Source organism: Periplaneta americana, chromosome 1 (genome assembly GCF_040183065.1).
Source record: "Periplaneta americana isolate PAMFEO1 chromosome 1, P.americana_PAMFEO1_priV1, whole genome shotgun sequence".
Classification (NCBI taxonomy): Eukaryota; Metazoa; Arthropoda; class Insecta; order Blattodea; family Blattidae; genus Periplaneta; species Periplaneta americana.
Window position 1 is genome coordinate 177,008,101 of NC_091117.1, and position 13,247 is coordinate 177,021,347.

General features: G+C 36.8%; 1 protein-coding gene across 1 annotated transcript; it reads left to right on the forward strand.

Annotated features, from left to right (window-relative positions):
• The first annotated feature begins 194 nt into the window (after positions 1–194).
• On the forward strand, positions 195–5,273 carry LOC138709420 (cyclin-dependent kinase 4 inhibitor D-like). The gene is made up of 2 exons (XM_069840168.1): positions 195–1,185; positions 4,661–5,273. Exons 1-2 carry the CDS (start codon positions 989–991, stop codon positions 5,085–5,087), a joined length of 624 nt encoding a protein of 207 aa, XP_069696269.1. The 5' UTR covers positions 195–988; the 3' UTR covers positions 5,088–5,273.
• The last annotated feature ends 7,974 nt before the right edge of the window (positions 5,274–13,247 follow it).

The window sequence follows — 13,247 nt, forward strand, 5'->3', positions numbered from 1 at the left end:
AAATGTTCATTTTATTTAACACAGGGAAAAATAGGGACTGCGTATCGTGTTAAACTTCGCGTATAAAATATTCGCATCAAAATTAATATGTTAATTGCGGAACCATCCTTGTCGTCAGGACAATTTTATTATAGACGTTTTATATTACAAAAGGGATGAAAATGACCTTCGGTTTCCCATCCATATTTATTCGATATTTGGAATTTTCACGAAAGAAGCTCTTGAAGAGAAAAGGGTTGTCTATTTTATTCAATGTAAAAGTTGAAAATTATGGGACGGCAATAAAATTCTGAAAAAAAAAACGGTAATAAATGGCTAAAAGTTGTACTGAGTTTGATAAAGAAAATATTGATTAAAAACCTAAGGAAGGAGAGCAAACAATGGGGTTTCTAAGAGTCCATAAATTTTCTTGGCGTTAGTACGCGGTCCATCAGTTTCAGGGTACTAAAACAGAGTGCGTTTGACTGCCTCCAGCCTCTGCATTGTTCACTGCCATCAAGAAAAACAAACTAATGCAAGCTACGAGTGCTGGCAAACACGAAAGCAGCAGGAAGACACAGGTGGGATCAGTGCATATCCTACTCTACTTTTTTTTCATTTTTACTTTTACTATAACTTTGTTAATATATTTTATTCTATTCCGATTTCTATAGTTTCCTTTTGCATAACTTCTTTGGATTCTTCCTTGCTTTTCTTCCTTTCCTCTTTTGCGTCTTCTCTTGTCGTTCATTTTAGTCGTTTCTTTTCCACATTTCTCTTATTATTTTTCTTTCTTTCGCCTAATTTCTTTACTCTTTTATCTCTTTCATTCTCTGTTCCTTTCCGATCCCTACTATCTATTCCTCTCTTTTCTAATTCATAGGCTTGCACTCTATGCTTCATTTCTCTACGTATCTCCCTTCAGCAACTTCCACAATTTTCCTCATTTTCTAGCTCATTTCTTCTGTTTCCTAATTTCTGCTGAGCTATCAATGGCAATGCGCAGGTAATGCAGACATCTGCAGAAGTTGTGGCGGTGGTGGGTTTGCGCCTAGCTGCCATCTTGAATCAGTTGAAGGTCGAGGATTGCCGTTGCGTGGGATGTGGTGGCTTGCTGGCCAATCTTACGGACCTTCAACGTCTTCTGGGAGAACCAGGCACCAGCCTGAAACGAACCAAGAGGAAGTGGGAAACGGTGCCCTGCAGGTATGATGCTTTATATCAGCTGACCAGTAAGGTAGACGCACAGAAAATGGAGAGGTGCCAGAGATGGTTCGTGGTGGTCCCATGCTTACCAGCCTCAACTAAAAAATTATCGTCCTCCCTTCAGCTGCTCCTCATTTATTGTGATTTTCTACTGACTGACCTCAATGTCAACCAGTCGCAAAGATTACAACGTGTTCATAATTCTTGTGTTCGCTTCGTCTGCGATGTCCGTCGCGCTGACCACATTTACCCCATCCTTCCAAACTCTAAACTGGCTACGGCTTAACGAACGTAGAAATTTTCATTCTCTTGTTCTCCTTTTCCAAGTCCTTCACACCTCTACACCTACCTACCTTGCCTCCCGTTTCAGTTACCTGTCATCATATCACAATCTCTTCATTCGCACGCAAAATAACCGCATACTAGCCCTACCAACACATAAAACATCATATTCATCATCATACACAATCTCGCTCTCGCGCTTGTAGAATACCCTATCCAGTGACATCAGAGACTGTCGGAATTTAGTAGCGTTCAAAAGCAAACTTATTAACATTTTCTTACTGCGTAGAGTAGGTTTACTTTTTTACTTACTTAATAATTTTTTTTCTCTCCTCTTAACTTTTACAATAAACTGTCTAGCTATTATTAATCAGTTAATCGTTTAGTACTTTGATTTTTATTGTATTTGTAAATCTAATATTAATTGTAATTATAATTGTAATTGTATTCTTAATATTGTAGTTGTAATCCCTCTGTAGAGGGGAAGAGAAGGCCTGATGACCTTATCTCTACCAGCTTAAATAAATAAATAAATAAATAAAATAAATTTAAAAATGGAAGGCTTAATGAGTCTCAAAATCAGAGTGAGGCCACTATGATAATATACAGCTCTGGGTGCTGGACGTAAGTTTCGTGACGTCATACACTTTGACTGAAGCATATCCATAGCTGTACTGTGTATATGAATACAATGGAAAAATACGTATGACTATATTGATTTACGGTGAAAAAATCTTTCTGCTTTCTAAAACGTTTCTATTATTTCTTTACAAAGCCTTGACGAATGCCAAGAAATAAATGTAGCAGTTATAATGTGTCACCTTTCCTTGTGGTGGATGTGATACAAACAATTAAGATTTGTTTCATTTTATTCTGGTTCAGCCAGTTATTGCTGTTGTTGTCTAAAATAATTATTAGAATTTCGAACCCACATTTTGAAGAAGTATGAAAGATTAGCCAGTACAAAGGTCAACCTGTATAATATCTTGGTCACTATCTTGCATGTTGACACGCACGCACACACACACAGTGGAGACCCAATATAATGCGGTCTGCAGTTATATGGGTACGGGATATTCTTCATGAAATGGTACATTCCCGTGGTATTGAGTAGTCCTACTGAGTTCAGAGCACTATAGTATAAATGCGACTATATGAACACTAAATCAAACTACATGGAATACTAAGTTTTAAGTTTATTAATGAGACTATATGGAACGCTACCAATCAGACTACAAGGACTATAAATCCGACTACGTGGAATACTATTAATCGGACTACATGGAATATTATTAATCGGACGACATGGAATACTAGAAATCAGACTACAAGGATTATTATAAATCGGACTACATGGGATACTATTAATCGGACTACATGAAAAATTATTAATCGGACGACATGGACTACTACTAATCGGACTACAAGGAATATTACAAATCCGATTAAATGGAATATTATAAATCCGACCACATCGAATATTATTAATCGGACCACATGTAATATTACTAATCGAACTACATAGAATATTATAAATACGATTACATGGAATGTTATAAATCTGACTACATGGAATATTATTCATCGGACTACATGGAATATTATAAATTCGACTAAATCGAATATTATAAATCTGACTACATCGAATATTATTAATCAGACTACATGTAATATTACTAATCTGATTATATGGAATACTATAAATCCCATGGAATATTATAAAGCCTAATATTATAAATCTGACTACATGGAATATTATAAATCTAACTACATGGAATATTATTAGACTACATGTAATATTACTAATCTGATTATATGGAATACTATAAATTCTATGGAATATTATAAAGCCTAATATTATAAATCTGACTACATGGAATATTATTAATCGGACTACATGGAATATTACTAATCTGATTATATGGAATACTATAAATCCTATGGAATATTATAAAGCCTAATATTATAAATCTGACTACATGGAATATTATTAATCGGACTACATGGAATATTACTAATCTGATTATATGGAATACTATAAATCCTATGGAATATTATAAAGCCTAATATTGGAAATCTGACTACATGGAATATTACTAATCTGATTATATGGAATACTATAAATCCTATGGAATATTATAAAGCCTAATATTGTAAATCTGACTACATGGAATATTATTAATCGGGCTACATGGAATATTACAAATCTGATTATATGGAATACTATAAATCCTATGGAATATTATAAAGCCTAATATTATAAATCTGACTACATGGAATATTATTAATCAGACTACATGGAATACTATAAAATCAGACTACAGGGAATACTATAAATTCTACTACAGGGAATATTATAAATCCGACTGCATGGAATACTATAAAGCCGACTACATGGAATGTTATTAATCGGACTACATGGAATATTACATAGAATACTTTAAAATGAGACTACAGGGAATACTATAAATCCAACTACAGGTAATAAGCCTACTATAAATTCGACTAAATGGAATATTATAAATCTGACTTTATGGAATATTATTAATCCGACTACATGGAATGTTACTAATTGGACTATATGGAATACTATGAAATTAGACTACAGGGAATATTATAAATCCGACTAAGGAAATACTATAAATCCGACTACATGGAATATTATAAAAGCGACTACGTGTAATGCTACAATCCAACTACATGGATTACTATAATTGCGACATCATGAAATAGGTACTATATCTTATGACTATATGGGGACTAGTACTACAGGCCTAAATTTGACTGCAAATTATAATATAAATACGAAATTACGACTACATGGAATATTATCGTATAAAACCGACTGCCTGGGTGTACATGAAATTCTTTAAATCCCACGACCTGGAATATAATAAATGGTACTGCATGAAATACTATAAATCCGACTATATGGAATAATACAATGTTACTAAAGGAAATTATATAATTGCGCTTACATCGAATACTATGAATTACAATGCATAAAATGACGAGTATAATTCCGACTACATCGATTTCAGTAGATGCCACATCAACTATAATAACTGTGATATGTGGTTCTTTATAAACAAGAGGGCTATTGTAGCTGACAATTATTGTTAAGTCATTTCGAATTTCAAAATATTTATAATAATAATAATAATAATAATAATAATAATAATAATCCTTACAGTTTGAAGAATGCGAGGGATGCCGAGGAGAAGGAGGACTGTGTGCGGGAACTGCAGAAGAACATGTTCATCGTGGTCAACCATGGTTACTACTACGTGTTTCCCGAATTTAAAGAGGCGGGCGCGGATTTCAACGCACGCCAAGAGAAGGACATGACACCGCTGCACATTTCCGCTGACATGGGCTTCGTTGAGAACGTCAAGATGCTGATACACAACATCAGTGTCGACATAAACGCAAAATCACATTGTGAGCGCACGGCGTTGCATATGGCCGCCAGCAAAGGCTTCATAAAGGCGGTAGAGGAACTGTTGAAGGGTGGCGCAGACACCAGCATCCGTGACTGCAATGGTCTCACCGCCGAGGAGGAAGCTCGCAAGAGAGGCCTTCTTCAAGTTGCCGATGCGCTGGCCGGCAAGAAAGTTTGAGTTTGGCTATTCCCCTTCTCTTCTTGTTTCCGTTCTTGCGTTTCTTGTTCTTATTATTTGCATTTGTATAACTGTCGTTGATCTTATAATTCTCACTGTTCTGGTGTTCGTTAATCATTTATATGTCTTCTTATTTTTGTACTTGTGCAGCCTTGTTAATAGTAAATACATTACATTTTAGACATATTTTAAGAACTTGTTATTACTCTATAACAGGCCTGCACAAGGCTTGCGCTCTCCAAGCCGGCTCACAGCTCATGAGCGGAATGCAGATAATAGCTGCGCTCTGTATAAGGATGGACTGGAAGAAGGGGCGATCTTGTACAAAATATACACAAAGGGAAGTACTATTACTAGTGTTTATGAAGTGAATTTCCGTTCAATGTTTGCAAAACCTTCTTGGACTAATATTAATTAATAAAGAAATATTTATTTTACAGAAATAATAGAAATTCTATAGCTACTTATATGTACAGTATCATTTTGTTATATTTTTATTTATCAGTACATCAAAACGAGGGTTTATGCTGTTGGCAGCTGAAAGGAACAGTAGCCTACTGATCATAATGAAACATCAGTTACAGATGTTCGATGTCTGCCTTTACCCATTTATGCCCAGGTGAGTCGTTTTCGACCCATTGATTAAAATTATTTTCCATGCGAATTAGTCTAGACAACACTACGTGTCTACTTTTCTTAGATGCACAAAGGTACAATACACTTCTGGAACACGCAGGAAACCAACAGACCATGTCATTATTGCGCCGGAACTTGCCGAATAAATATGACGCAACTACCGTCTGCCTTGGAGAAGAAAAAGTGAGTAAAAACTCAGTTCAATTCGTGAATTTTATTAACAATCAGTTTTTCCTGCCAAGAAGATTCAGGAGAATATGTATCTTGTATGTTTTTGTCAATACTTACGCTATTTGCTGTACAGTAGGGCTTAGAATTTAACGATAACGACCCACTAAGCACTTATTCGAGGATTACCCATCACATAGCTTTTCATTATGAAATCATTTTGTTTTCTTATTATTTTTCTTTGAGTGATGTTTTTACGAACAACTACCTCAATAGAAGTTTGTGTAAGGATTAGAAGTGCTTTTGGGGATGATAATTCTGATAGCATTTCTCAGAATATCTCAGGCTTATTACCGCTTTCGTGTACAACATTGTTTTATTTGTGTAATGTTATATCTCACTGCTTGGGATGCACTCTGGATAGTCTTTGACGAACTAAGTAGTTCATAATCTCGGCACTAGCGGCACCTATGAGAGCCGGGTGTGAATAACAATCAGAATGACCCCGTTTTGTCTTTTTATTATCTTCATGAGAGTTCTCTACTGGCCCCATCTGAAAACAGAGATCCTTCATAACAGTTTCCATAATCATAAGTATTCCCTCTTTTCAGACTCACTGGTCTGACAGTAATCTAAATTCTAGGATAGTTGGAGAGATCTGATTCTTCCGAAATCCCAAAATACGGGGCAGATATATTCATTGGTCTGCCTGAGGATAACGGATGCAGATTCTGGAGATGAAGATTGCAAGGACTCCGACCCAGCTCAACTACAAGCCACAACAGAGTTAGTGACAGAGCTACCAGACATTGTTCAGCCTTATAATGAGGAAAGGGGCACCTATATTAGAAAAGATTCAGATCAAAGTTCGCCTGCCTTATGTTTTCCGTAAATATAAATGCAAAATAAGTGGAGTACATATTTCTGATATATATGGAAAAATGGCACATACCATTACTTTCGTGGTTATTAGATGTGTGCATGAACAATGCTTGGCTTCTCAGTCAATCGATCATGTGGAAAGTCTTTGGATGCACTCGCCTTCGGCCACGAAATAACGCAAGCCTAAAATATGACACTTCTCCAAAGAGTGGAAGACGAGTTCGTTCCTTCGATACCATCAAAGAACACGGGAGGAAGGATCACTGTGGGCACTAAACCCAACAACAAAGACGGCGATACAAGATTTGTGGCAATGTAAAGCATGTCAGAGATGCACCATATCATGAGTAGAACTAAAGACATATCATGTATTTTTAGTAAGTTATTTTACGACGCTGTACCAACATCTCAGGTTATTTAGTGTCTGAATGAGATGAAGGTGATAATGCCGGTGAAAAGTGTCCGGGGTTCAGCACCGATAGTGACCCAGCATTTGCTCATATTGGATTGAGGGAAAAACCCGGGAAAAAACCTCAACCAGGTAACTTACCCCGACCGGGATTCGAACCCGGGCAACCTGGTTTCGCGGCCAGACGCGCTATCCACAGGTGTGGACCTTATGTCATGTACCATAATTTATTGTGTGTTTCGAATTATTAATTTATTCCAGTATAAGGTTTCCTTATACCAGCTACTTGAATAACATTTAAAACTGGGCGTTAAAGCATAGGATGAAAATAAATGGTTCTAAAAGTAAACCTATAACATTTTGTAAAACCCGAGAGGAAACTAGTCTTAATTACGAATTCAGTGGTGTTGTAATTCCGCAAGAACAATGTTGTAAATACCTAGGAGTGTATTTAAACTCCAAACTTTCTTGGGGAGAGCATGTTGATAATGTTACAGGCAAAGCATGGAGGGCACTTCACTTTATTATGAGAATCTTGAGAAAGGCTAGCCCCAAATCGAGGGAAATAGCATATCTAACATTAGTGCGACCGTTAATGGAATACGGAACTACGTGTTGGGATCCCTATAGAATATATCAGATAAATTCCTTAGAAAGAATCCAGTATAGGGCAGCTAAATTTGTTAAAGGTAAAAGAGAAGATGGGAACGATACGATAAAAGAACTTAAATGGGAAACTTTGGAAAACAGACGTAGGAAAACTAGAATAACATCACTGTATAGAGCACATCTAGGTCAGAAAGCATGGGTAGACATAACGGCTCGGTTAGAAAAGCCAACGTACTATGGTAGGAACGATCATGATTTTAAAATCAAATGTAGGAAACAGAAAACGGATGTAGGTAAATTCTCATTTTTAAACAGAACTATAAATGATTGGAATGACCTACCTGCAGCGGTCTTTGAGGGCTGTCCTTCCTTAAGGAGATTCAAGAATAATTTAAAGAGTTGTGTATAAAGTGAAAATTAAAATTAAGGTGACATTCAACATTTAATTTTTTAAGGTGACATGTATTTATCTAGCCTTACGAGTTTACTTCCTTGGTTTGAATTGTAAATTATTTAAAAATAGCGTGTAAGAGGGCCTTAGACTAGAAATGTTTAGTTTAAATGTAGTTCTGTTTATAAGTATGCATAAGAATGCAATTATTTGACTTATTTGAACTGTTGTATCAGTGAAGCGAGGTGAGTCAGTGAAGTTATGGTTTTACAGTGCAGGGAACAGTTCCGATCAGTGATAATTTATAGCGTCAATGAAATGTGTTCTATAGTGTCAGTGAAATGTGTTACAGAGTGTCAGTGAAATGTGTGCTAAAGTGTCAGTGAAATGCGTCATAGTGCCACTACAGGGAATGAGATGAGAGTAAAGTGAAAGACTATTGAAACTTATGTAGGACCTATACATAATTATGTAGGTTGTGTTGTAAAAGTAAGTGTTTTATTTTATGTTTTATTATTATTGTGTTAAATTGTATTGTGTATTCTTATTGTATTGTATATGTGTTGTAAATTTTATTATGTATTGTAAATTTTATTGTGTATTGCTTATCATTTTAACTGTGTATTGTTAATATTGTATATACCACTGCCACAGGGTGCTTGCCCACTTGCAGTGTAAATAAATACATACATACATAAGGGCTGGGGGGATTATAGTGCTAACCACACGATACCTCCATTCTGTTTGGATGATCGTCCACCTCTGCTTCGGCATGTGGGCGTGAGGCCAACAGCCGGCTGGTCCGTCTAGGCCTTTCAATGGCTGTAGCGCCACGGATTTTTTACAAGGTTTCCTTTCAGATGTGTGAATGTAAAATACATGTAAATGTGAATATAGCTCTCAGGAACATTATTTAATAAATATTTTTAAAAAATCTTATGCGTTTTTAATATGGTAATGGTTTGTTTACACATTACTTTTAAATTTAACAAGTTGCATACTACGCAAAAGCATAAATTAAACAAGAAATCGTCAAAACATTATAATGAACAAATTTTCGAGGAAGTGCCTAGTGGGTCGTTATCGACCCACCCCATAAATTTTTACCGAAGTAACTAAATCAGTATTTTCATAGTTCCTCATGCTTACAACGTCCCTCTGACTCACTTAATATGATATGTGAAACAAAAATTTAAAAAATAATAATAATCTGGGCATAAATGGGTTAAAGTTGATCATAGAAAACAGTTGCTCACAAATATAAATGTTGAGCCAAACATAGCAATCATTTTCACAGCCAGCCTGTGTAGTCATGGATATTATTGCTAATGTTTAGTCTTGTAAAACTCAACCAGGCTAGTAGTATTATTCAAACGATCTTCAGCCCTTAAGTCACATTAAAGATCAATAAGTTCGGGCTGTAAATCGTTAAATGGTAAATGTTATGTTCCGTCATTTAGATTCCTCCATACTGTACTGTAGCAGTAGGTAAGCAACGTGAAACAGTTACTGAGAATAGGCCTACACACTGCACTCCACTAGATAGCTGAGTGGTCGTTTCCCTCTCCTCTACCTATAGCAAGTCTATGTCATTCTGATATATCTTCCTCTCCGTTTCGGCTAGCGGTAAACACAGCTCTCGCGCGCGCTCGTTGAGTGCTGCTTGTGCAGGTATGCTCTATAACCTTTATTCTGTCTTGCTCCTTTTGTCGTTCTTGCATTTTTTACGTAGCACTACATCCTTCCCCGAAGGTACGTATGGAGTTTCGGATGTCCTAAAAAGTGCAAAATTTGGAACGCTTACTGTGCGGAAACTGCAATAGAAAAAACACCATGGCACAATAGGCTGTATACTGTCGTGGCGGTCTAAGAAATTGGTGGCCCAACAGTCGTCCGTTAGCAGCGTCACAGACGCACCACCATGGTGGAAGAATATATTCTTCCACCATGCGCACCACTAAAATAGTTGCTTCTTGTGAAACCTTAATTTAATTCCTGGTATCTGGACGAAAAGCGCCACTTTTAGTGACCGTGGTGAAGCCAAGCACTCAGACCGTTTGCAGCGCCACTATTCAGTGGGTGTATGTGAAGGCGCCTATTTATATCCATTATCCACAAGCGGCAGCGCTTCAGCAGCGCTTCTAAAAATGGCCTCATCTGAAGGAGCTCTAAATCTCTACATAACTTATCTCTATATAAACGGGCGAATATGGACGCAATAGGTTCTTAGCACATGTCTGGTACGACTTAAAGTTAACCGAAAAATGAGTTCATCATTTCCAGAGGAACAAATTTTACATATGGTCAGCCATCGAAAGCTTAGAAGGAAATCTCCAACTCACCTGGCTGAGAACTCGGGAAGAGTTATTCTACATGAAACGCCGGGAAAGCCTCAAGTCATACATTCTTCTTCATCATCGACATTTATTTGATATCTGTTAATGTTCTCTATTATTTCCATTACAGCTGACTCAAAATGTTGTAATGCGTCAGATATTCTCAATCTATTTGCAGTTTGCATCTGTATTATATTGTATAATATATCAGCATGTTTCATTAAGTCATAAAATAAATTTAGAAAAACAAAAATTCGTTATTATTTAACAAATTTTTTAGGCCAAAAGCTTCTCTCACTGTTATATCATTTCATTCATTTCAGTCATATCTCCCTCTTCAATTCTTAAAAAGCATTTCAATAGCTCCGCTTTATTTCCCTTAACGTAGGGTACAACTCGGGACTGAAAGTTCCATCATATTGCTGAAATGGTTGGTATGCGCTACTGCACACAGATCGCAGTAGGTTACTGCGTTAAGTGAAGTGGAGAAGAATGCTATGAATCCAGTAATATTTGCAAAAAAACAACTTCACTGATTTAATGCGCTTTGAACATGTATTTTTATATACCTAACTAAATTAAGTTGGTGGACGTAGCAGTGAACAAATTTCGCATAAGGAAATGTTTTCTGCATCAAAGTCTGGACCCCATCCTGGTTTCCACTCAGCATCATCATACGCTTGAGCTATGAGTTTATTTTCTAAATTGGAAGGTTGTAGACTTCGCTTTAGAACCTCGCTCAGACCGTTAGTCGTGCGGTTGTCCACAGAACAAATATCTGCGACAGTTGCTTCCGTCCGTCAGGTGGGCCAGCTTGGAAGGCCTCAACGAAGCATAATGCACTGGTAACGGTAACTTCGTAACACTTCGTGAATTTCCGTCGGTAGCGAATGCGTAATTGCACACCGCGCACCATGGCAGTTGAGCGCTAAAGTGATTCAAGTTGTGGGGCCCTTTGACGCGGACCCAAGCTCACAATATTTAGTGTCCTACAATCTTTGACATTTTACTGACACACATCGCTTAATGTGATGAAATTTACTGAAACAATTATGAATTCAATACACTGTCTTGAACAAAATTTACGTATTTTAAATTCGAAAAAAAATATATGGGGGGACGAAATATTGGTGGGGCACGGCCCCGGTGGCCCCTAAGGACCGGCCGTCCCTGCTGTTTTGTTTTATTGTTAACAACAGAAAAATTTTATGGAGAACACAATCTATTTCGTAATAGTACACAATAATTCTATGTTTAAAAACTTGTTGAAACATAGCACAGAAATGTTCTGGGATCTTTTTATCGTTCCTATTACTAAATTAGTTGTTTTCAAGGATAGAAGAAGACATTAATAATCACCTATGGTGGGCAGCTGAGTCGTGTAATGAAAATTAATCCTTACTAATTGATAATTCGCGTCACTGCTGCACCATATAAAAGATGAACAAGAGTGGACTGAAGATGAAAAGTTATGTGCTGTGAACACGATTCACTTACCGAAGAAGAGAAAGCAAGGAAAGCATGGTTCAAAGGACAATCTGGCGCTTATTCAGTAGCTATTAAAAAACCATTCTCGATAAACATTTCTAAACGACTTAAAGCAAGCAAAATACTACGTTCACACTAGTAGTTTTGAACACTATCACAATATTATGCTAAAGTATACACCCAAAATAAAACTTTTTCATATAAAGGAATGTATATTCAGTCTAATTTAGCCATTATTGATCACAATTGAAATTTAGAGAAATAAAAGACAAGACACAGCTCAGTACCGTACTCGAAAGCGTCAGGTACGTTTTTTTTTACTTGGTTATTTAACGACGCTGTATCAAATACGAGGTTATTTAGCGTCGATAAGATTGGTGAGAGCTGATATTTGACGGATTCGCTATAGATTACCTGACAATCCTACGGTTGGGGAAAACCTCGGAAAAAGCCCAACCAGATAATCAGCCCAAGCGGGAATCGAACCCGTGCCCGAACGCAACTCTGGATCGGTAGGCAAGTGCCTTAGCAGAAAGAGCTACACCAGTGGCTTACATAGGTTATGAAACAATATAATATTCTTCAAGTGACGACAGCCTGGAAGAGAATAATAATTATTGTGATGCACATTATCAACAACTTAAAAAACCGTGGATCAGGCCTACCTGAAGATGGAGAGCAGCTGGACTTGTCTCTACCGCAAAATATCACACTCATACCACGGCTATCCGAGGGCGATTTGAAAAGGAAGCACTCCTAGTTTCCAGAACCAACAGTAAATACGGTAGTCTGCTTACGTAGGTATCTTCATTTTGTACACTGACATTTAGTTAAGTTAGACCTATAATAGTTATTTATTTTTAAATCACATATAGATAACTGTAAAATCACTGTAAAACTCGTAAGTCCATGAAACTCAATGTTCATACTTCATTCAGGATAATTATGACTTACAGCTTTAAAGCCAACATAATTTCCACTTATTTCGGCGGGGAAAAGTCCTAATAGCATTCACGACACACGTTGGAATTACGACTCCATTTCTATATCCAGGTTACGAACTGTTTGTATGCTACGTAGCGCCAGATTTTATTTTCTGGATTATCTGTATAGTAAGCGTCTTTTCACTTTGCCCTGTCCTCAAACTCAAACTGTGGCGGGTAATATTTAATATTTCTTTATCCAAAATTAACTTAGTAAAAGAAAGGTTACGAGTCACGCAGAAATAAATATGTCTTCAC

Excerpts from the sequence above, each read along its gene's own strand:
- LOC138709420 (XM_069840168.1), top strand. The coding sequence starts at position 989 with ATGCAGACATCTGCAGAAGTTGTGGCGGTGGTGGGTTTGCGCCTAGCT. Across the intron at positions 1,186-4,660 it reads TGGGAAACGGTGCCCTGCAG|TTTGAAGAATGCGAGGGATG; the intron begins GTATGATGCTTT and ends TAATCCTTACAG.